At 40.0% G+C, this 25,269-nt stretch overlaps 2 protein-coding genes across 2 annotated transcripts; one reads left to right on the top strand and one right to left on the bottom strand.

Annotated features, from left to right (window-relative positions):
* Nucleotides 1-528: 528 nt before the first annotated feature.
* On the bottom strand, nt 529-19,840 carry pelp1 (proline, glutamate and leucine rich protein 1). Its single transcript, XM_062383783.1, has 19 exons — nt 19,668-19,840; nt 19,420-19,484; nt 18,893-18,998; nt 18,601-18,750; nt 14,189-14,260; nt 13,977-14,036; nt 13,466-13,622; nt 11,514-11,646; nt 10,799-10,886; nt 10,110-10,198; nt 9,787-9,900; nt 9,140-9,290; nt 8,803-8,956; nt 8,662-8,717; nt 7,573-7,706; nt 7,121-7,223; nt 2,933-4,498; nt 996-1,307; nt 529-885 (listed from the first exon to the last, which is right to left on the bottom strand). The coding sequence occupies exons 1-19, from the start codon at nt 19,806-19,808 to the stop codon at nt 793-795; spliced, it is 3,744 nt and encodes a 1,247-aa protein (XP_062239767.1). The 5' UTR covers nt 19,809-19,840; the 3' UTR covers nt 529-792.
* Nucleotides 19,841-19,845: 5 nt separating this feature from the next.
* med11 (mediator complex subunit 11) lies at nt 19,846-24,069 on the top strand. The gene is made up of 3 exons (XM_062383784.1): nt 19,846-20,105; nt 21,302-21,432; nt 23,443-24,069. Exons 1-3 carry the CDS (start codon nt 20,036-20,038, stop codon nt 23,623-23,625), a joined length of 384 nt encoding a protein of 127 aa, XP_062239768.1. The 5' UTR covers nt 19,846-20,035; the 3' UTR covers nt 23,626-24,069.
* The last annotated feature ends 1,200 nt before the right edge of the window (nt 24,070-25,269 follow it).

Genomic DNA, 25,269 nt, shown 5'->3' with positions numbered 1-25,269 from the left:
ACCTGCATTAAGAGCAACCTTTTCTGAATATGGCCCCTTGTGTGTAATGTGTTCAAACGGTAAATGTGAAATGGAAAAGCTGCCTCACAGCTGCAAACATTTTCAGTGAAGAGCAGATGGTTGTGACACAGCTCCAGAAAGCGCTGTTAAACATGAAGTTAGGGTTGCGTCTTGTTCTGCTGGGTATTACTAAAGATGCAGTTAGACTGATGTCTGTTAGGGCAGTTTGTGTAATTTCTTTCTTAATTTTGGTTTACCACAGTAGACTATGTTGATGTTTTTGTATCTCTACAGAAAGAATACTACGTTAACAGAGAACCTGTACAGCTAGTATGTAGTTTGAAATGGACATTGTTCTACTGAACAGTTGACACTCAAATTACACAGACAACTTCCTCCTCTCTCCCGAGGCCCTTGTCCAGTTTCAGTTGTTTTTCTTTGTAAATGTTTTCAGATTTGTCAGCTCAGTGGATGGCGTCATGTTTAGTGAGTGAAACAACCCTTTAGAAGAATAAACAAAGACCTCACTTATTGCTATCACTAAAAGTTGTAATAGTTTAATATTCCCACAGCCCACCCAGTGTAGCTGAAAGTGAGCAACAATGTTAAAAGACAAACCTGGAGGCCACATTATATCAGTCTGATGTGAAAATTGAAGAATGACTGAAGATGTTAACACAGGACTTGTTACTTGAGGTAACTCAGTCTTGAAAATGTCACTAATAATACAGTATCTTAGCAGTATTCATGGAGACTTCAATAACATTACAGACAGTTATGGTTGTTAGTTGATTATGAGCAGTTTGATCCAGAGGCACCGTCTTCATCATCAGGTGGACAGGCGACAAAATCAGCCAACATGGAGGCCATGGCGTCATCATCCAGCTAAGGGACAGACAGAGGGACAACTTCTCAAACATGCACCATGTGGGGAGTGAGATTTACAAAAGACTTTTTGTGTTACTTAAAATACTTGAACAGCTGGGAATTTTTACCTTTTTCTTCTCAGTGCCGTGTCCCGCCTCTTCCGTGCTTTGCAATTCCTCTCTCTTCCTCTTCAGTCCTTTGACTTCTTCTCCATCAGTCTCTCCTCCTCCTCTTCCTCCCTTTGTCTCCTGCAGCTCAGTTTCCACTTTGTTGTCTCTGTTCTCATTTGTCTCCTCTTGCTCTTTAGTATTCAGTGCTATGGCGGTTTCAGGCTCTGCAGGTGCCGTTTGTCCTTTGGCAGATGCTGGTTGTTCCTCCTGATGACTACATGGCTGGTTAACACTCACACTGGCTTCCTGTGCCGTTTCAGCCCACGACTCCTGTTGAGATGAAGATTCTCAGTTTCATGGTAACAACACAAGCTTAATTTGATCAAACCTTAGTATAACAGAAACAGACAACAGAGGAGGGTATATACTTAGGACCCTGTTAAATACAAAGATATTTGAAGGCCAAGAGAAAGGTAAGGGACGGAGGACCTGTCGTGTTGAGAACATGTCTGAGAGTTTGACTAACCAGATATCTGGACATTTATTTGAGGTGTAATAAGGTGCGATTTATCACAGAAAAGGGTATGCTTTAAAAACAATGGCTTAGATCATATTAAATGACATATCTAGCTCTAAATTTGTTTGTATGATGCAAACAATTTATGTAACATATGGATTAATCTGGGATAACTTCACAATATTGCCAACGTCATTTGGATTACTTCTACTTTCACTGTGACTGGTAAAAAAAATGTATACAGTACAACATCAACAAAATGATCAACATCATTCTGACTTAATTCGGTTTTAAAAACCTGTTTTTAAGATCTGTAATAACATAATATATATTGTTTACATTTGTGTGTGTGGATTCTCATTATAGATATCTACAATTCGTTTGAATTAATATATTATATTAACTTTAATTCCAACAAGTCATAATTCAACATCATAATATCTACAACACCATTCTGACAAGTTCAAACTTAATTGAAGGTGTCTCAAATTCAGTCGAATTTAAGATATGATTGTTAAATTGAATTAAATTGCAGATATCTAAATCTGGAATTATCCTAATTCAGTTGCAGATGTCTTTAGAACCAGCATTGTACAAGAAGATGACGCTAGAAAGGGTAAAATGTAGCTAAAAAAGGATCAACAGTTGAACCAATATCAAAATAATCCTTAGTTGCAGCCCTATATTATATTACAAAAAAAGATCACAAATATATTAACTAGGCTGGCAAAAATTTGCTGATTGTATTTATGCGTTGGTCACTGTTTTTACATAAAAAACTGTCATATCATTAGGGCAACAGTAGATCTGACAATAACTTGTACCTGAAAGCGCTCATAGAACCATATCACCCCACTGCACTCGCAGAATTCAGGCATACTTGATGTCCCCAACGTAGAATAGGAGCTCCTTTCCATGGAAAACATCTTCCAGTTTCAATTCGGGAGGCAGACATCCTCTTTCTACAGGACAGTGTTTTTTGCCATCCACTTATTCGCACACACATTGACAGTGCGCCTCAATATGCAACACTTCCACCCGTCCCAGATCAATCACACACTGTTGACACAGCCATCAGGGGCCACTTGGGGTTCAGTATCTTGCCCTCTTGCCCAAGGACACACAAAAAGGGGGGACAGTGGTCAAATTGACGACCCACTTAAATTAAATCATGAGTGCCATTATAATTGATGCCGTCTTCACCAATTTTTGTGTGCACCTCATGAATATTTTGAGATTGTTTCTGTTCATCTCTGAAATTAAAAAAATATATATATCATATATTTTATATAAAAGTATCAATGCATGTCCAGGGAAGAACACATCTCTTATAGTGCCCGAAATCTTGTAGCCTTTGTTAAGTACTTAAACACTGATGTAATGACATCTGCATCCATCAGAAGTAAAAAAAAAAAAAGAAAAGAAAAGTGTTAAGTACCTGTTGAATCTGATTGGTTGTGCACTCTTCTGAGGGGATTGTTGGCTCAATCTCACTGGTTCCTTTCTCCCACAAGCTTGCCTCCTGCTGCGTCACACCTCCTCCAGCTACCCCTTCCTTCTCCTCTGTCTCCTCCCTCTTCTCCAGTGGTCCTCCGGTGACACACAGTATCTGTGGCATGGTAGGGTCATCCATCCTTTCGCTTTCTTCGTCGTCACCCGCCCGCGCCTCCTCCAGGACTCCAATGCTCTCCACCTCCTGGACCTTAATCCTGTCCTCTCCGAACAGCACTCTGTTGGTTTGAATCTCTTCTATCCCACCTTCATCATCTCCTTCCACACTGAATCCAGCAATCCCACCTTCATCCACTGCTGCTTGGAGCACCTTCCCCTCCTCCATCCCCATCTCTCCTGCTAATGGAGGTATGTCTCCGTCCTCTTCCTCATCCTCTTCCAGCTCTTCTCCCTCTTGTGCATCATATTCCTCATCCTCCTCTCCATCATAGAGGTCATCCTCAGCAAAATCACTCACCTCTTCCTCCTCATCCTCCTCCTCCATCCCTTCCTCTTCCTCCTCTTCGTCATCCTCAATGTCTTCCTCTTCCTCCTCCTCCTCCTCATCTGTGCTGTTTATGTTGATGACGGCTGAATCTTCACTCAGTGCAGTGGGAGGTTGATGCTGGTGAAGATGTCTACCCAGCTGATTCTGATGCTGGTGGAGCTGCAGACCCATGGCACTGGGCTGGCATGTCGTGGTGGGCTGCATTAGCATCTGCTGGAGCTGGGGTCTACCAAGCATCGAGTCCCCCAGACTGCCCGGTGGAACTGTGAGAGTGCTAGAGTTAAGAGGTGGAACCAGAGAAACCACTGAGGTGCTGGAAGGAGGGAAGGAGTTAATGGGGGCTGTGGAAGTGGTGAGTAGAGGGGAGGAGTTAGGGAGATTGTTGGAAAGCGAGATGCCATCTACTGTGGTTGGTGCTGCTGTGGTGGGAACCATGGTGACACATTCTCCTCCTGGTAGTGTGACTGTGGAGCCTCCAGGTGCAGCAGAAGCCGAATTCTGGGAGTTTGCTGAGACGGCTGTGTCTTCCTGCTGGTTTTCCATGTTAAGCATCCCTGGAGGAACGATGACCACACTGTCATCTGAGTCACTGGCCAAAGAGATCTCCACATCATCTGCTTCTTCTTTTTCATAACGGACAAACACCGGTCGCTGCCCTTCTGGGGGCCCAAGCCCTGGCTGGTCTGACATGTGGTGTGCATGTGGGGATAGGATCATGTCTCCTGGAGTAGAGGCCTGGCCTGACAGCCCCGGAACCAGAGAGAGGTGGTTCTCAAGCGAGCCCAAGCCAAGGCTGAGGGTGTGGCGAGTAGCAAAAGGGGGACCAGGGGCGGTGCCTCCTAAAAGGGTTGGCAAAGTAAGTCCAGGGGTAGGTCCTTGAGAGGATGAAAGGACTGGTGCGGTGGGTTTCAACGTGAGAGGTGGTAAGGGGAGGGCGATGGAGGGATTACGGGGATGGAGCAGAGAGTTACAGATGGTCAAGGCCTCAGTGCAGAATGTAGAGATCTGAGAGGGGAGGTAGGGCACAATTGCAAATAGTCATTAGAAACTGAAATGACTTGACAAAATTAGTACGTGACATATTGTGTTCTTTGAAAGTTGTGTTCAAGTCAATATCTATCTTAATAATTAGTTTGTAGTCAGTTCAACCTATGGTTATCAGATTCACCAATGATTCTGAAAGCTGACTTCATACTACACTACTGATTGGTGATAGGGGGACACACACTACATGACCTTTCACCAGGAGAAAAACCATTGATTGGTCCGCAAAATCTGTTTAATCACGAAAACACAAGGCAGAAGAGACACTAAAAAGCTCTAAATCTTGTTGCCATCAGCGGTTGAATGATGAAACGTAAGAAAGCTGAGACCTATATCCATACCTGAGGCTAACATGTGTCATAAATTAACAGTACAAGTTATGTGTTGTTTTTCATACAGATATGAAGAAAATGATTAGTATTGATTAGTATTGAGTATTATCTGTTGTTATGCAGGATTATACAGTTTCTCAGTAAATGAAATTACTGAGAATTATTTTTAATTACTGGATTAAAAAAAGCATTGTGCAGTTTTCAAGAGTGTGTCATTGTTAAACATATGCAATTTTTTTACAATATTGTAAAAAGTATAATGGAAGTATAATTTGAAATACAATTTTCAACATAAAATAAAATACTTTTAAATTACATATACTTTTCCTGCCTCGACATTCATATTCAACTCAAAATGACAGTTACATTGTGTTTTAAGCTTAAATGTCCGCAGATATTGTCCGACAAGGTGCATTCAGGGACCGTCGGAAATGCTAGCTTAGCCACCTCTGGTGAACTTTTAGAATTAAAACCTGGTGTAAATTACGTTGTTTCGAGTTGAATATTAATCTTGGGCTTTCCGGACACTTGGATAACACCACAATAGCAGTATGGAGGCATGCTATGTTTTTTCTGTTGTTTTATTACGTTTGAAGATAGGTCTTTAATGAGCTACACTGTTTGCCCTTAAAACTGCCAAAGTGTTTTTTAGACTAAAACACTTCACCCACCCCCCCCCAATCGATATTGGGGTGAGTAGATAATGTGTGAATTTTAATTTCAGTGTGAACTATCACTTTAAAGCCCAATCCCATTTAACCCCTTCTCCCTACCCTTTGTTCTCAAGGGTTATCTTGTCCCTTATAACAGAGATACCAAGCGTACTGGTTAAAATCTTCCCCTACGAATTGGGCAGAACCTCAAGAAGCCGTTTCCTCATCAGTAGTCGTCGCGAAAACCCGACACGTCATCAGTAGTCTACGATGTAAACAGACGTGACCAACAAAAGTTTCCCGGTAATGTCATTGTAATAACAATGTCGAGATCTTAAAATCTTGAAGTCTATGTTAATGCAGGTGAATCAATGACATTTGAAATTGAAACGCTTGGATGCTCGTAAAATCCAACTAAGACATTACTATTATCGCAATTTTAAAACCCTTATTAACTGAGAAAATACTACATCTGTGGCACACTCTCCAAACTTGCCTGTGATTCCATGACATTCTGGGAAATTATTTTAGCGCTCAGTTTGAAGTATGGGTCTGATAAATGTCCTTTTCGAAGGCTCTACAGCCCAAAACTTTTCCATCCCTACAAGTATTGGGGATGGAGAATTTCACATTCAAAACAGAGGGAAAGGGCTAAAGGGCAGGGAGAAGGGGTGAAATGGGATTGGGCCCATAGTCTGTCCGCGATTCTGCTTCTTCTGCTACTTTGTAATCATACATATAGCTGATATGTTGTTGTATGCTCCGTTCAATGTAGGAGTTCTGGGGTAAAAGATGATTGTCTTCACAAGAGACTGACCTACGCATGCCTATAGCCACTCCACCACCACCTCTCTCTGTCTGTGTGTGTGTGTCTGTCTTTTTAGACACAACTGACAAATGTGAAAGTACATAATAAAAAATTTGAAAAAATGTAAGTGGATTGGCAGTTTGGGAAATTTCATCATATGGTGGAATGAATAAAATGAAAATAAATCCAAAGTATGAGATGCATATTTGATCATTTATATCATAATTTATATCGTTCAAAATAGATTCAGTATGTTTTCTGGCCCGATTCGTTAGCGGCGAACGGGAAGAAATAGAACAGATGCCGATACCATTACGGGGCAGATCACGAGCCGGCCTCTCCACTGCGCGTCGCTTTGCTGCAGATGTAAACAGCCCAATTGAAAGGAGGCAGACAGCATTTCTTGCTGATACGCTTCCACATCTGGTGTGATTGCGGTACAAGTTTGGGTGACACCGACCAGATTTCCAGCAGGTTAGAAATCTGATCGTAATCTGAGATGGCTCAGGGCTGCTGAATAAGGATGATCTAACTGATGCAGCGACTTTGGGAGGTCTTTGTTCATCATCTCATATAAGCAAGAACACATCCCTAGCAGATTTAGGGAATAGTTAATAATTAATATGAACATTTACTGTTTAAGTTGTGGAAGTCGTGAGAGAAAATAGCAAAATTGCTGCTGTCTATTTTTTTTAATCAACTGCAGGAATTGATGAACCTGTCACTCAAACCAGCATCACATCTCATGGTTACCGCCTTCAATCTTCTCTTTTTGCCTGAGATTGGTTACCTTGAGGTTGCGGTCGGTGAGTCCCTTGCTGAGGATGGATACAGCACAGGTCAAAGGTGGAGGCCAACAGGGTGATGGGACCAGGACCAGAGCCAGCAATAACCTTAAAGTCCATACAAATAAAACACTGATATCAACCATTGATACAACTGTTTACAGTCTTAATTTTACTCAGCTTGACTCAGATTACAACATACAGGTCAAATTAATCAGTGTATGCACTACAGGTGTGTAGAGAATATTTGTCAGCTAAATGAGCCAAAAAGAAGTGTTATAAACTGGCAACCTGAAAAAAATATAAACGCTGATGTTTTGTAATACAGTAATACAATTTTATACAGATGAAAGAGTTTATTTCAAAAATAATGGTCAGATAGAAGTTTATAAAAGTATAAAAGACACTAATACAGTGTTGTTGTAAATCTCTGATGTGATGTGAATGAAGGTAGTACCTGTATAGCTCGCGTCGCGTGAGGGCACTGCTGTACTGCCCACTGACCCCCACTGCAGAATCACATGCAGTGTTGCTGCAGGACTGTTGTTGCTGCAGCCGCACACAAAGCGGCAGCACCACGTCGTGGAGACGCTGTGAGAAAATAAACAGAACTGAAAACTACACATTTTGACTGTTTGCCATTGAAAAGATGATGTGTTCACTCTGAAATAGAGTGACTACGCCTAAGCCCTTCCCATTCGTTATGCGTGTTCACTTGTAGCGGTAGGCTGTCCCAATACCTCCAAATGGAGATTTTCCGACCCTCACAATGAACGTAAGGATTTAAAATTACGATAATGAGTGTAATATCTTAGTTTAATATAATTTAAATGTATTATGGTCACTTTTTTCATAACAACAATAAAGATTGTGAGTGCGCTAGCGTTTTTTTTGCATGATAGTCATGTATTTTTGCATAATGTCACGTCGCATTCCCCTTCTTTGAAGACACACGATGCACTTGATTGAGCCTGCGTATAGCAGCGATGTTACTGAACCTAATTGTTCCTCTAATAACAAAGCATCCTGGTAGGGTTGCCTACAGACCACTGCTAGCAGCCTGAAGCTGTGTGCTTTTGATTCCCATGTGAAATAATGCAGAGGATCCAAGCTTTTCAGTTTCAAATCTCATTGATTCACCTGCGTTAGCACGGATGTTATTTGGATATTATGGGTTTTTCACTTTAGTAACTGCAAAAAATAGCATTGGTTTATTTAAGATCACAATGGCATCCCCGACAAAATTTTCTGGACTGTTTACATTGATGACTACTGATGATGTGTCGGGTTTTCGCTACGACTACTGATGATGTAATGGTTTCTTGAAGGACTGTTACAATTTGTAGGGGAAGATTTAAAACCACAACCTTTTGTGACTCAGTTTCAAAGGGCAAGACAACCCTCTGAAACGAGGGGTAGGGCCAAGGGGTGAAATGCGATTGAGCCTAACTGCTGTAGTGTTAAAGCACCAATTCTCAGTTACAGTTAATATCTGGCAAAAAAAAAACGAAATTATCATGAACAACAATGTAACACTGACATTTACCTTGTGTATATCATCCTTTAGCAGTGTACCACTTGTCAGTATGATCTGTCTCAGTGCTGTGAAGAAGAAAAAATCTCTGATTTACCAGAGTTACAAAAAATCTATGACATGAGATCTTTTCAGTCTTGGTCCAAATCTCACCTCTGAGGGCTGAAAGGCAAGTGTCCTGATTGGCTAGAAGGTCTCCTTTCCTCTGAAGTGATGACCCGCCTGCATCTGCTATGACCAAAGGCTTCGTCCTCCGAGGGCCTGGTTTCCCTCCAGGAACCACATCAGCTGACAGACCAGCCCGGAGCTGTAGAAACCGACCACACAGAAAGACACAGGGACTGAATACTTGGTGCTGCTTCCTTTACATATCTCGAGGTAGAAAACTGCTTCTACAAACTATACTGCTGATAGATAATATTAAAAACTAATTAATTCTTACTCAAAAAGACATGTACATTTAAACTAACTTAATGGAAAGTGAAGTCACCTTGACAGAGTCGACCCCTGGTGTGATGTCACTGAGCAGGTGGCTAAACAGTAGTTCTGAATGGCCTGGGCTTCCCTGAAGAATGCTTGCAGAGGCCCCGGCCACCTGGATCCAGAGCTCTAAGGTTCTGTACACCGACACCCGCACCGAACTGTGGAATGAAAGAAGAGACATGAGAAACAAATTCTTCTGCCACATCCTCATAGTCTGAAATTTTAGCTAAAAACGTCAACTGACTTTCAGTGAGAACAAAATCACTATGTAGTAATGTCCAGTTGTGATGCTAATAAATAATGTTGCACTGCCATTAGTTGTAATCTCAATACGGCTTAAAAGGTAATCCCAAAATATTTAGCAAGCAATAGTTTCAAAATAACTGATAACATACCTGATTCAGTAAATCTAATTAAAATTGAAAGGTAGGATGCTGACATGATACTGCTCATTAGGTTTCTCCTATCAAATATAAATATGGATTATTCCTTTTTTCTGCTGCAGCTTTGGCAAGAGGATCAAATATGGTCCCATGTAACAACAGAATAGGAGTTTTGGTGCCTGTAATTTAGATATTGGTTAATGTAAAAAAACAAGAGGTTGATTTGTACAATATAAAACAAAACGATCACAGGCGGTAGTGCTGCAGTTACCTGTAGGCTTTCTGCTGTCCTAGATTGGCTTCGTGTAGAGGTGCCCAGGAAGACAGGGTTTGAGAAAAAAGCCTCTGTAGAACTACAGTGTATTGAACCATGCCGCTACGTACACTGTAATACACACACAGAGCAGACAAGAAGCTACACATCAATTCCACTGTTACAGTTAACAATTATATCTCCTGCATGCTTGTATCTTTGCAATGACTTGTCTATCGTATTACATATACATTTGTGAAGAAAAAAAACTATATGAAAAAAATTAAAAATATAGATCTTAAAAAGTGTGTGTTAATGCATGTGTGTGTGTCCACACTCACACTGTGATGAGAGCTGATAGGACCTCCAGAGTGTTGGTGTGAATGATGGGCAGGACAAGCATCCTCACACTTCCGTCTCCTGTTAAATTCTGGCACACACACAGTCAAATAAGAATAATGATCAATGCCATTTGTTTGTCATTTACCAAAATGTATGAAAATGCACTGGCTGATGTTGCAGTACATAACTTGCAGTTTTTCCCCATCATGCGTTTAGCATTCAATTTAGAGGCGATGTGCCTACGTCAGATCCACCATGTCACAGGAATGCCTTAGTGGCCTTTCTGTAATTATTATTAACAATACAATTACTGGGCAAAATGATTTGATGGATGACTTTGCGTCAAGGAAGGCAGGGTTTATTAGTTATGGAATTTAGTTGAATATAAGTGTGCAATAGTGTGTTGTTCAGATTTTGTATTGTGTGATAGACCAGGAGGATTTGTGCAATTTTATTTTATTTGTTTGTTCTTTTCTGGCAATATATCTTGATGTATAGGTAATTTGATTCTCTATTTTATTTGTATCTATATAATATATATCCTGTTTCTCTCACTTAATCATTGGTATTTATGATTGTTGTGACGTAAATAGTTTTGAAAGTAAATAACTATATATTTCTATAATTTTATATTTCGCTAATCGAATGGACAATTGTTGAGTGTGTGTGAGAGCATTTGCACACTCACTATGCTCTTAGAGCTGACAGCAAGGGCTCGGCACACCAGGTTGAGAATTGGTCTGACAGGTAGACGTACAGCTGAGGCTGGATCCACTCTGAAGGACAGGTACAAGAGAAGAACAAGATGAACACCTGGAACCCAAAACACTTTACTGCTCTGTATGATTTCTGAATTAAATTTTTTTTTTAAATGTTTTTGTAAACTCAAGTTAAAACAGTACAATGCTACAATTATCGGTGTACATTCTGATTTATTTTGGTTAGGCTCAAATTTGGTTCTTTAAAAACACTACACAGCATGATGCTTCTGCGCTTATAATGCACTACAGTACAGGTACCCACATATTCACCACAACCTGTTTTTTTTTTTCTATTTGAAAAGTGTCTACTATCAAGTAAGTACATAGATTCAGGAGCTTTCAGGTTCTGCTATATTAAAAAGATTCCAAGATCAAGCATTTTTACCAAGGTCTGATTAGAACTTATCAAAGTGAGGCCAGTTATCTGAACATTGAATGTGGAAGATATGTTGCTGATGATTATTTCAAATGTAGTAGTTAGTGCTGTCACCACAACAAATTAAATTATAACGGCAGAAGATATTTGAATACCAAAAATATTCAAATGGCGAGACACAATAATAACCAAAAAGATTGTATTGTGGTTTAGGTGATGAGACATTTTGAAATTTAGATTTCAGTTTGACATTGTTTGTGTTGTACCTTAGTGTGTGTTTAAGTGCCATACAGAGAGCTGTGTATCTGTTTTGGAGCTGCAAGAGGAGCAGGGGATCGGATTGGTCGAGATGAGGAAAGGCCAGCTCCACCCCCGAACCTTCATATTGCGCAGTTCCATCTGTATCAACAACAAGCAATCAACTCTTAGCAACCAAATCATTAAACCAGGGGACAACAGATGAAGAAATTCCAACAAACATGTTCATAAAAGCTAGCGGATATCTGCATTTCATCTTTAAAGAATGATACAAATGTCAGGTGTGTAAAAAAGCATACATTTCCAGTATTAACAGATTTAATATAGTCTCAGTGATGGCTCTGTATTACAAAAGGAATGTTAGAGAGAATAAACTGTTTCAACTGGGATGCAGCTAATGTCAAATCATCTCATTTTTGGGCCGCATCACTGCAGATTTTAATGCAATTTGGGTTGCTGGCTAAGTCGTATGAGCAACCTATGGAAACAAAACAAAATTTTTTTGGGGGAGGGGCACTGAATTTGACTGGTCATATCACCTTTAATATAGGTCACAGGTATATAGTTCTATTATTTAAAAGCTTTTGTCCAACTCCATATCTATCCTACTAGTATGCTATCAATTTATTATAATATCATTGTTTGATAATAACAGTAACGAGTTGAATAGCAAAAAAATTGTTTTCCACAACATTAGTTTATAAAGAAAGTTTGGTCTTTGGTTTTTGAGCTGTTGCTGAGATATAACTTATCGTAAGTGGCATCGCATCAGTAGTTAAATACAATGTTGTTGAAGAGCAGTTAGTGACCAGTGTATGGTCAGGCACATGCAAAATATCAACTGCACTATTTTGTCGATGGGCTCCCAGTAATTATGTCTTTGCTCAACATTTTTTACATCTATCCTGTGCCAAATTCAACTACCACTAGGACCATGTCAATCACAAGAGTATCAGGGTGCTATTGGGATTTTTAAATGAAGATAGTCCATGGGAATATTTAACTTTATAATCATAATTCTCTAGTGATGGATATAGTCTCTCCCAACACATCCCAATCAGTTCATCATTCTAAATAATCATTAATAACATCAAAACCCCCAGCAGACTGATTATAACTGAGTCATCAGCAAACCTTATTATGCATCCATTGTTAGTATTTATACATCTGTCACCAGATGACTTGTTTGTGTTTAAATGGGTTTGTCTGTCTCAGTGGTACTGGTAGCCATGTTGTCGGTGGAAATACTTTCTAGTGGTGTTTGTGAGTGAAAATCTGTCCAATGGGAGGAGCCAGACAATATGCAATTCACCCAACCCTGATGAGGAAGGCTATGACATCAGTCAGGAATATCCAGTTTTCTCTATGTCTGTGGTTGGGTTCCTGGAGAGTATACAACCTAGGGATGCTGCTGTGCTCTATGGGGACTTCCAACAGTCGGGCTAGGGTTAAACCTGGAGGTCAATGACTGACAGGAACTGGCACTCATCCTAGTCAAAATAGCTCTTCGTCATTGGAGTTCTGTGTTGTCATTAATTGGTCACAATGAAATTTATGCTTAAGCATAGTTCCCAAAGTGTGTTTGGTGCCAAAAACACTAGGCCGTAGACTTTATGGTCACACGTGTTTACGTATGTTTCTTACTCTCAGATGAAGACAGCCAAATTAATCAGATGGTAGCTGGGGCTGAAAGCTGAACAGACCTTTACGTCAGAGGGAAAGTGAAGGCCTGACCAACGCCCCTGTCAGCAAGGTCTGAAACGCCCATCTCAGAATAACTTTGTTTCGTGTATCCAATGGAGGTTGGAGCAAGAGATGCCCATGCTATGTTTACCCTTAAACGTGTGTCTCTGTATGTTATAGTTAGGGAAATACAATGAACTCAGTTTCATACAGTTAGGAACAGATATGAATTGAACTCTGGCTCTACAGAGAAATTCAGCTTCACTGAAAGTTTTACCCATTTCTGATCCTTGGTAGATCTGTACCAACAGGCCATTGGCTGACGCCAATAAGCAGTGAATCTGATTGGTCCAGCCGTCAGCTCTGCCAGCACCCATCCCTCTGTCCAATAGACCCCCCAGACAGGGCAAGCGACCATAGCACTGACAACCCATCTAACAGAACAATAGTCACAAGGAAAGAGGGTAAAGGAATATTTGTGTACATTAGATATATAGTAAATGTTTTTGTATTTATATTGCGCTTATCTAGTCCTGATGACCACTCAAAGCTCTATACAGTAGTGTTTTTCATTCACCCATTCATGCAGTTTATCTATTAGCAGGACTTCGTTGTTCTATGGGGGGCAATTCGGGCTTCAGCATCTTGCCCAAGACACTTCGGCATGCAGATGGGGAAGACTGGGGATCGAACTGCCGACCATCAGGTTGGAGGACGACCCCTCAGCCACAGCCGCCGTAAATATACATATATAATATATTTAAAAAATGAGAGGGGGAAACACTAACCACTTGTGTTTTCTTGTTTGTACTGTCCATTTTGGAGAGGAAATAGGCTCCTAGTTTGTCCTATAAAAAAAACAGACAGCTCAAGCCGCTTTCTTCATATGACAGAAGTGAAATAGATACAATCTTAGTTACCAACAACACATAAGTCAAACTTTATTAATGGTGAAAAATAACTCCTTCATTCCAGTTTTCTTTGTCTCCTTGTATCTTACCCGGAGGGATCCACAGGCTCTTGGGTAGTAAGTCATGCAGGCAGTCATTCCCTCCATGGCTGAAAGCTCACACTGTGTTCACAAGAAGAAAAGGGAGAATTATGCAAATTTGGTCTTAGTTATGGGGCTGAAACAATGCATGTGACTTAATCTCTTCATTACTCAATCAATACATTTTAGCTGAATCATTAAAATGTCAGGACACATTGTTCAAGGGGATATCTGAAGAAGAGTCGAAGAACATTAATATTTTTAATGACGTAAGAAAGGAGAAAAAAACAATAGGCTTGCAAGTGCTCACACTAGTGAAGCAGGGACAAACAGCTTATATTATTAGTTTATAGAATAATTTAGTACAAAGCATTATAATAATACATTTAATCAATTATAAACAAAATGTTAAATAATATTTAGAATAAATAAAATCTCTTATTATTTAAAATGTATTAGTTATGATAACAATATGTATGTAGGCTATATAAACAAATTGGTACTTCGATTGCCTTATATCAAACTAAAGATCACATACATTGGGCAGCAGTAAAAGGTAGGGAATGGTATGACAATTTAATACCACCAATTCTTGTGAACGAAATGATCCTGTTCATCAATATTATCACAATATTGTTAAATTTAGGGGTCAACCCATTTGGCTTTTTCCAGACAATTAGCAATCAATGGGACTAATGATCGATATCTTCGACTGATGAGTAAAAATTTAAATCTGAAAATTTAATTATACCAACTCAAAACACAAAGCTACTGGTACATAGAATCTATAGTCTATAAACTGTATAAAGCAGTAGTTAACGCCTTTAGTGTAGACAGCAACTCCTGTGGTTTCAAAAAGGTTTCTATGATTTTGACCAACCCGTTTTAAAATCGATGAAGATAGGTTTGATTAACAAAAAACGCTCTTTAAGCAATACATCTCAACATCACCAAACAATTTATTAACATGCCCTAAATAGGGCTGAACGATTATTTGCATTTGCGATAAAATCGCGATACGATAAAACACGATTTTCTAATCGCAACGTGTGCGATTAAAACGTTCGAAAGAGAGAAGGGCTCTGGGCTGCTCTCCTCACCCGCAGCCAGAATGCTGCCGGACCACAAAAGTCCTCTGATCCAGAAGATAGTGAAGCAAGCCTGCATCACCTACAGGGACCAAAAATCTTCGGCTGACATAGCGGACACACAGAGCGAGCTCATCTCTCCGGTGACCTCGGTGCGGGCGGCGGACCTGAAAATCGCTCCCCGGAAATACAAGCCGAGCTCCGGGGTGGCGGGGCTCCAGAGCCCCCCAGTCCCCTACATGCACATCTGCGAGACGGAGGTGTTCAGCATGTGGGTGTTCCTGCTGAGGCCCGGCGCCTCCATACCGCTGCACGACCACCCGGACAAGAACGGGAATCTACGGAGCTGCTGATCCGCAAGCTGCCCTTCCATCGCATCCAGCTGGCCCGCCGCATCCGTGGACACAGAGCTTAAAATGTTGCTGCTCCACTGACTATAACAACGCCGCATTCCTACACTTAAAATGTAATTCAATGTGGAAGTAATCAAAGTATTCAGAATACGTTACTCAGATTAGTTAATGTAACGAATACGTTACAGATTACATATTTGGGCATGTATTCTGTAACAGAATACGTTTTGAAAGTATCCTTCCCAACACTGGAAATGTTACTGAATTGGGAGCAGTAAGACACCTATAATTTAAAAAATGTTTCTCAAGATGGGAAATTTTGCACACAGGTTTTAAAAAGTGCATGGCTTGTGTTTATACTTACAATGACTTTGATTAAATTACTTAAATACACACCGATTTGTTTTTCTTGTTTCTGTAGTGAGCAGTTAAATAAAAAAGTGGTAAAGAATATTGTACAGTAAATGTATCTAATATTATGTTGGTCATATTTAAATCATTCATTGCGTTTTTGAGGGGGGGAAGAGGATAAAATAAAAAAAATCACATTAAATCGCTATCGTCATAAATCAAAAGTCATGCTCTCACACTGAAATACCACGCTTTTGAATAAATAAAGGAAAAAAGCTCCATATGTTTTAATCTGCAGAACATGAAAATACTGTCTGTGTACATCTATTGGACATGTTATACAAATAATGCCCAAGAAATCTAAGCCCATTCGGCCACATGATGGCGCTATTACTTGACTCCAAATTTCACACAAAAAAAGTGCCTCTTAAGGCCGGCGCATGCTTCTGCAACTGCGTTTGCGGCTTTTCACGCCGCTGTTGCGAAGGACTCGTTGTCATTCATGCTTTTCCAAGCGTTGCAAGTGTTACAAAGCAATTCCCCGCCAGAACACTAGGCAGAGTAACGTGTTTTGTCGAAGACGACCTTAGAGATGCCTTCTTTCTTCTTCGTCGACTGTTTATTTACATCGCCACTGCGGCTCCTCATAGCCTTTTTCTGGCGGACAAATCCGACAGTCAGTTACGGGTTATACAAGTGGTCATACTTTCGGATCTCTTTTGCCAAACGCTCTTCTATTTGGTCCATATTTTTATTCTAAATCTGCCGTTTCTTCCGGTATTATGTGGCATGAAACTTGAAATGCGACTCCGGAAAGGATGTAGTTAGCAGACCAATCAAATCCCTTGTGGGCTGCGTGAGGCTCGCAGAGCTTTAACATATAGTTTGAAAAATTGGGCGACGCACATAAGAAGGGACACATAAGCACGTAAGGGGCCCGGAAGGGCTCTTGCGCTTGCGGGCCCGTGAAAATGCAGAAGCATGCGCCGGCCTTTAGACCATAACTGTCCTAATGGATTTTTTCTAATTTGCATACATTTAAAAACACTAATGTCACATATCTTCTTTTTGGTATTTCAACAAATTAATGCAAAATTCAGTATAAAGTGTTGATTCATCAAAAATCATAATATCTCTAATCTTTAATATTTATCAAATCACAATGAAACTTAAATGTTTGTCGTATTGTAAAATAGGGGTGCTTAAGCATTTTGCTCATAGTGGGCCAAAAAATACCATCCTAGAGGCTGAATATATTGACACAAAGAGCATGAAACCTTGGTGTATGGAACACATTTTATCGCAGTTTTTGTCATCTTATACGAAAGTGTTTGGGTCACATTTAGATTGTGATGAGAATAGACTTTCGACCGATCGACCTGCCACAAGGGCTGAACTGGACGTTTTAGGCAAAAAATGTGAGGACTTTTATTATCGTAGGTTTCCCTGAGTCCTGTGAGGGAGAGCCTCCATCTTTCTTCTGGGCCACTCTCCCCAAAACTCTGAATTTGCCTTTTCCAAGAGGGCTTAAAACTTGAACAGGCTCACAACTTTCTTTCTACGATATAAATTTATATCGATGATGATGTCATGTCGATATAAAGTTGAAAGGACTCATCACATGTTTTGACCGACAACACAAATAACCAATGATAATGAGAATAGCGCCGCGCCAAACCAATCATGTGGTTGGAATTACAGCCACGTCATGTTAGGTTGACACACACAAGAGGAGCAGCAGCACACATGCTAATGTTTGAGCTCCTGCATAGAGGTGGACGCTCTTTATCCATGCAGTGACTGATCATATTGATTCATGTTTTTCGCTAAGCACATCGTTTTAGTGGGTTTCCACCGCTGAATATTTATAACAATGCTGCTTCAGGACAGATGCTCATTTAAGGTCTGTCGTCCAGTGTCAGAGTCTCAGTTCCCCTCTGACCTGCGCTCACTTTACACTTCAACAATAAACAACATCAAGTTAATAGGACATGTAGAAGGAATGATGTTTACTTTTATTGATTCTCTAGAGTTTATGAGACACATCTTTAAACCTGCTCCACAACATGAGGCATAACGTGACGAGACCAGTCAGGAAATTGGGGTTAAGAGACGGGACGGTTCCGGGGTCCTGATTTGAACTATCGATTAATTACTTTTTTGATCATCAGTTTGTGTGTGCAAGCACGTGCACCCGCTCCTTCCACTGATGACGCAGCGTGCTGTATTAACTTCTTTGTTGCAGAAGAAGCAACACCATGAACATAATTATGAATTCAGAAGGTTTTTCTAAAGATGAGTTCCAAGTGTGAGTGATTAGAAAACATCAGAGTCACTTGTTGACCAGTAAATTGACTAGTGCACCTCAGTGCAGTCACGGTTATTTAAGATAAGATAAAACCATTAAAATTCAGTTGTTACAGCAGCAGCCTCTTCAGAATGAGCAATATAAACAGCAACAGAATTTTTTTATTTAAATTAAATAATTGTAATAATAGTTGTTCGATTTATATCACAATATATATTGATAGTGACTGATATGAAAAAAATGATAGCGATAAGATATTTTTCCATATCGCCCAGCCCTAGTCCCTCATATGTAAAGCTATTCACTTCATTGTTCCCTCACCTCTGTCTTGAGTCCCAGAAGAGAAGTCAGGATGCCCAGGATGGAGTTGAGTCCAACTTCCCTGGCCAGCTCTGCTAACTGGGATGAGTAGTGTAGCAAATCCTTCAGAATGTTCACTGCTAGCTGAATGGTTTGAACTGGAGCCTGAGACTAAAGGACAACATCCAAAGACACAGACTGACTTTTAGGCCTTCAATTTGGAACAATTCAAGTTTTATGGCAGACACAGACTGAAAGGACTGGACAACAACAAAAGTATCCATGTGGACGTTTGTGTCCATTGATATTGTACCTGTATGACCTGCTGCAGGGAACGCAGCCAGGAAAGGCAGTGTTGCTCAAACAGAGAACTGGAGCTGTCTTTAACCAGCATGGAGAGCAGGCAGAGCCCTTCAAACCTGCACACACAAGGCATGCGTCAAAAACACAGTTTTTAATAATCATAGGACTTTTGTAGATTTTTTCCTTCACATCAGTAATTATCACAACTGTAATGCCAAATGTCTGATACAATTTTACTCAAATGATGTACCTCAAAATGAAATATAATTCGATACCAAATATATTTATCAGGACTGCATTATATTAATAATATACATTAGTGTGAAAATTCTTAACGAATCAATTGACTTTCGTGTTTCACAAAATAAATGAAATGAAACTTTTGCCATTTGATGCACAAGATAGCGTCACTTCGGGTTCAGAATACTGAAAATAACGCTGATGACAGAGTATCCTAACAGCGTTACCAGTGTTCAGGTTACCTTAGCAATGACTGAAACCTTACGACAGCTGACGTGAAACATTGTTTTTTCTCACCTGGTCTTGCTCGAGCCCAGCTTGGCATTGCTAAAACCCACGAGACCCCCGACAGCGCTCGCGCCCTGCAGAAATAAACACAGTCATTAACTATCAATACGAGCAAAAACACAGTAAACAGCCACATGCTACTGTAACCTCAGATGCCAGCTTAGTGAAAAACAAAGCCTGTAGCAGATGCTGCACAGCGACAGCGGGCTAACAGGGAACTCGTTTTAGGCTATGAGCTGCTCCGGTTTGGCCACTACCTGTGTCGGAAATACGCCATGTTCTCTGTAGCTAGCCAACAAAGCAGGTAAATATTCTGGACGATGTTCTTTCAGTACCGACACCAAACCCTCGGTTAGTCGCATGGCAGATGAGCCATGCTGCCAAGTCGATGTAGCCATTTTGCCTGTCCGACAGGCTGACGTAATCACTGTGCGACTGTATGACGTCAATTTGTGAGCTCTGAGTTGTTGAGGAGCTCCAGTCGTTTCAGTGTATGTGTTTTAGTCATAACCAAGCAGGTTTATTTGCATTTAGCCCTGTCTACACCGTGCTGGGCTGTCTGGACTAAACTTTGTTACTATTTGTCCTTGGAGAGCTGCTATAAGAAGCGGTTTGCTACTCAGTCATGGCTAATGAGCGGCTCAGAGCTCTGGAGGAGGTCGAAAAAGAGATAGCGTTGATCCTGCAGTGTGCCGGTAAAGTATACAAGACACCGCCATGTTTGATATATCTTTAGATCTTGGTTTTGTATATTGTTGTGGACCACTGTCTCTATGTGAGTTATTAACTAGAAAAATTCCTCCCGAAAAATGGTGTGTGTGTCCCTATCTGATGCTTCGTGCTTGTCGTCGATTCTCATGTTACCAGTAGTTAGGAATAAATCTGTGGCGATCTAAATTACACATTTCTTTCTTAGTGGGAATTTTTATTTTTGTGTCATGCATTAAGTATGCCCATCCCACACAGGCGTATATGACCCTACCATGGAGTTTGGATCCTCGCTATGGAGAGCTACTGTTTTTAGAGTAGCCCAGACAGGACAAACTAAACACCTTTTTTGAGTTTTTTTTATAACAACTGAAGGCTACCAAAGGTTTGCTTACATGTTTTTAAAGGGTGTGTGAGGTGAGCGGTATTCATCTGCAACATGCATCTTCACCACTAGATATCACTAAATTCTACACAGTGTACCTTCAAAAGATGTCAAACTGGTTAATTTAAATCTGCGTGATACACAATAAGACCAAGGTTTGTAGGAATACTAAAGATATACACCCATGCATTTAAGTGTTAGTAAACCACAAAACACAAGTGAGCTAAGTTGTAGAGGAGATAAAGTCTATACAAACATAAACGTACAGTCTTGACAGGGAAAATTAAGAGATATTCCGTTGGTTACAATCAAGAAACCACTGTGAACTAATTACAGTTTATTGTTGGTCAGAATCATTTATGGAAATTAGTCCAGGATTGTTTTATAAATACCAACATACATCATCACATTTATTTGCTTCTAAATTCTACACATTGAATCTTGAACTAATAGTCATGTTTCACATCTATTGTCTTAAAAGAGTATATGTTTAATATTAGCTGTTCAGTTCCTTGTTGACTTCATTGTCTCTAAAAGAACCACCTTTGCATTGCAAAGTAGCTTAGACTGGTTCATGCATTAGATTATCCCCAATTCGACTGACAATATGAATGGGGGAAAAAGTCTTGTCACAGAGCTTTTCAGCCTCTCTGAGCAGATTATTTTGACATCCTGGCTGATAAACTCAACTCTCATCAATCTCCTTTCGTGTAGCTTTAGGCATGAGATGCTTTTATCATGGTCACAGTGTCAGGTCCTAAATTGATACTGTATATTGTTGTTTCCTTACCCTTGCAGGTAATATAGTTCTGGAACTCTCCAAAGACAAACATAATGCCAGCCTCCTGGACAGACAGCTTGTCCAATTCCAAAGCTCTGTCACCCGAGTGGAGAGTGAACTGAGCACCCAGATCCGCTACCTCACACAGGTCAAACACATTCTAATAGTAGTTGTATTTGTCCAACATAATTTAAGTGCTTCATGGTACAAGTATTGTTTCAGAGGCTGTTTCACCTTAACAAAAATAGTTATTATATGTATAGCTTGGAATATTCTGCTCAATATATCCCTATCAAGTTTATCATATAAGATATCAGTTGGAAGGCAGGTCAGAAACACCTTAAAATTGAATTTAACCGTATACTAAGCAAATACAGTAAAATATAAACAACTAATAGATGTAACTTATTAGTTCAGGTTTTTCTCTGTCACTTTACTCAGCAATTAAGATGTATTGCTAATTATATTTAAAAAAAATTGTCCCATAGATGGGCTTCAGAAACAATCAATAACATTTTTATGAAGAGCATCTGAGGGGTGATACACTCCTGATCAAAATCTTAAGACCAGTTAAAAAATTGCATGAATTTGCATTTTGCACTGTTGGATCTTAGGAAGGTTCTAAGTAGAGCTTCAAAATGCAAAAAGAAGAAATGGGAACAAGAGACCAAAAGTTGTGAGCAGGCAATTTATTGAAAACAACAATTTAACTCAAATAGGCTGTTCATCAGCTGATTAAAAGTTTAAGACCACAGCCTTTAAAAGCCAAAATCTGAGCAAAAATTTGGATTCCATGTCATTTCCTGTCAAGTAATCACACTGTGAAGATCTCTTGATGGCAAAGGCAAAAAAGCTCACCGTCTTTGAACGTGGTAGGATTGTTGAACTGCATAAACAAGGCCTCTCACAACGTGCAATCGCTGCTGAGGTTGGACGCAGTAAGACAGTCATTTTGCATTTCTTAAAAGATCCTCAGTGTTATGGAACAAAAAAATCAAGTGGTAGACCCAAAAAAATCTCACCGACGCTGAGCCGGAGGATCCGAATGGCTGTCCGTCAAGACACGGGACGATCCTCGCTTGGGCTTCAAAAACAAGAAACGTCTTCAAAGCCCATGTCTCCTTCAATGCCACAAAATTGCCCGTTTAGACTTTGCAAGGGAGCACCAAACATGGGACATTCAAAGGTGGAAGAAAGTTTTATTCTCTGACGAGAAAAAATTTAACCTTGATGGTCCTGATGATTTCCAACGTTACTGGCATGACAAGGAGATGCCACCTGAGATGTTTTCTACGCGGCACAGTGGAGGGGGCGCCATCATGATCTGGGATGCTTTTTCCTTCAATGGAACAATGGAGCTCCAGGTTGTGCAGGGGCGTCAAACAGCAGCTGGCTATCTGGAGATGTTGCAGATGTTTTTGGACCATCCTGCGTGTTCCCCTGATCTTAATCCAATTGAGAACATTTGGGGATGGATGGCAAGGGAAGTTTACAAAAATGGACTTCAGTTCCAGACAGTGGATGCCCTTCGTGAAGCCATCTTCACCACTTGGCGCAACATTCGCACTAGCCTTTTGGAAACACTTGCATCAAGCATGCCAAAACAAATTTTTGAAGTGATCAACAATAATGGTGGAGCTAGTCACTACTGAGTCAGTTTTTGACACTTTAATTTCTGTTCACAACTTTTGGGCTCTTGTTCCCATTTCTTCTTTTTGCATTTTGAAACTCTACTTAGTACCTTCCTAAGATTCAACAGTGCAAAATACAAATTCCTGTAATTTTTTAACTGGTCTTAAGATTTTGATCAGGAGTGTATATACTCCCACGCTGTCTAAACCCATCAGATAATGCAACCTTTATTATGTTGTAATAACATTCGTCATGATATAATTTACACCATATTATGACAAATGATTGGTTGAACTAAATAAGCTATAGATCAAGTCTCTAGTCTAATAGGGTTAGGGTTAGAAAGTTACTTTATATGATCACCACTCTAATATGAGCATACATTTGTTTCAGTCTATAAGCTTCAGGTTTAGGTCTATATTGTAGAGATACCTGGAAAAATACATTATTTGCAGAGATATCTTTTGCATCATACATCAGTGCTTCAAAAGTGCTTCATAAAGGTAACTCCTGTTTATTTCCATAGGTAGCTACTGGTCAACCTCATGAGGGCTCCACGTACTCAGCAAGGAAGGACTGTCAGATGGCACTGAACCGAGCAGAGTACGCTAAGGTCAAACTGGGAGAACTGGGACGGACCTGTGAAGTCATGCTGGAGCAGCAGCTGCAGCACCAGCAGCAGCAACTGCAGCAGCAGCAGCAGACATGAGAGCAAAGATGGCTGAAGAGAAGCTGGCTGAGTTGGAACATTTCACTGAGATACCCAATGTATCCTGTACCTCATTACATATTGAAATCTTTTAATAATAATTTTTCATTGTAATTACAATACTGGACTTTCATAAAACAGCAAAGAAAAAGTAGTATATGTTGTATTGTACCTTTTAAGATGCTTCTTATACAACTGCCAAGAACTTTTTTCTTCTTTATGTTTTGAGCTCTTGAGAATGCAAGAAGTTACTTGCCAACAGTATTTAGTTAAACATGTCTGACCTTATATATTTCCTAGCATTTTTTACACAAGTTAAAGGTTACACCTTCCATTTGACAGGTGGAAAACAGTTCACAAAAATGTAAAAAAAAAGTAGTGTGACAACCTATCTTATGTTTGAAATAAAATAAAGACCCTTTTTTTACATTCTGTTGAAGACAATGCAGATGTAGTAGTTTGTAATATATGTTGTTGTTTAATGTGAATTGTTAAGTATTCTGTATATCTCAGGTTTGATAATACAGTAGATATAATACATTAACATAGCTCATATTTTTCATGGCTCACAGTAATGCAAGGGTCCTGTCGCTGTGAATGTGAGCAAGAATGTGACCCTGTAATAGACTGACCACATGTCCAAGGTGTACCCGACCTTATGTCCAATGTCAGCTGGGAATGGCTCCAGCAACCACTCCTATGTAATGAAGAGAAGGTGATGTCAAACTTAGAGGCCGTAGCAAGATTCAAACAACAGCTGGCACGGTGAACAAACGTATTGAAGAATGTTTGGTCCATCTATCCTGTCTTTTTCTTCTTAGCCTGTGGAGTTGATGTGTCCTATTATCTCCTACAAGCTGCTTGCCAAACTTGTCAAAAAGATCCGCAATACCAGGCAGGCAAAGTCTTTCAAACCCTAGAACATCAACCCGAGAGGAAAAACTTCAAAATTCGATCGAATCTTTATATTGTTAAGAGAGAGTTTTACTAACAAACTGTCAAAAAGGTTTGAGGTCTGACAAACAGCTGGCAGTTATACCAAGTAATACCCATGATGATTATAACTTAAGTTTATGAAAAACATGTAACAATCCTAATAGAATTCAACGGTAGTTCATAATGATGCAACATGTTAATGACTGGACAGCTGTTACCAGCGCACCATAATGCATAATGCCCACCAGTGGCAGACACCCTTGGGCATATTGAGTGATGCATGTTTGATCATGTCATGTATGCTAAATCCCACTGGGACATAGAGGCAACATTGTCAGTCATACAGAATTTCAATTTGTGAGTTTATCCAAAATGTATGTATTTCAATATGTTATGAAGCCCCTAGATTTTTTATTGTAGTTATAAAATCATTAATAAAATAAATAGTTTTACATTCACCCATACATTCATACAGTGCGCTGACTTTCACGTAGGAGGACGACCGCTCTACTCCTCAGCCAAAGTACTGTACTTGTCGCTATCTGTAATTAGCATACTGCAATGCCTATATTTATCCATATAAGGACATCCATTTGTCATGCAGAGAGTGCTGTGATGAACAGAGAAGTTGAAGTTAGAAGAGAAACAAATAAATTGAAATGATTGTGTCGGAGGGAGAAGCCACAAAAGTCAAACTTCTCTGTAGCG

This window comes from Platichthys flesus, chromosome 24 (genome assembly GCF_949316205.1).
Source record: "Platichthys flesus chromosome 24, fPlaFle2.1, whole genome shotgun sequence".
In the NCBI taxonomy this organism is placed as follows: domain Eukaryota; kingdom Metazoa; phylum Chordata; class Actinopteri; order Pleuronectiformes; family Pleuronectidae; genus Platichthys; species Platichthys flesus.
Note: the sequence above shows the minus strand (reverse complement) of the source record. Positions and strands in the feature narration are given on the sequence as shown.

Bases quoted from the DNA above. Each gene is read 5' to 3' on its own strand.
- pelp1 (XM_062383783.1), bottom strand. From the start codon at position 19,808: ATGGCTACATCGACTTGGCAGCATGGCTCATCTGCCATGCGACTAACC. The intron at 18,751-18,892 runs GTACAATATCAA...GTTGTCCTTTAG, and splicing joins CCCTGCAGCAGGTCATACAG to TCTCAGGCTCCAGTTCAAAC. The intron at 10,199-10,798 runs GTGAGTGTGCAA...TGTGTGTGCCAG, and splicing joins CTGTCAGCTCTAAGAGCATA to AATTTAACAGGAGACGGAAG.
- med11 (XM_062383784.1), top strand. From the start codon at position 20,036: ATGGCTAATGAGCGGCTCAGAGCTCTGGAGGAGGTCGAAAAAGAGATA. The intron at 20,106-21,301 runs GTAAAGTATACA...TTACCCTTGCAG, and splicing joins GTTGATCCTGCAGTGTGCCG to GTAATATAGTTCTGGAACTC. The intron at 21,433-23,442 runs GTCAAACACATT...TTATTTCCATAG, and splicing joins AGATCCGCTACCTCACACAG to GTAGCTACTGGTCAACCTCA.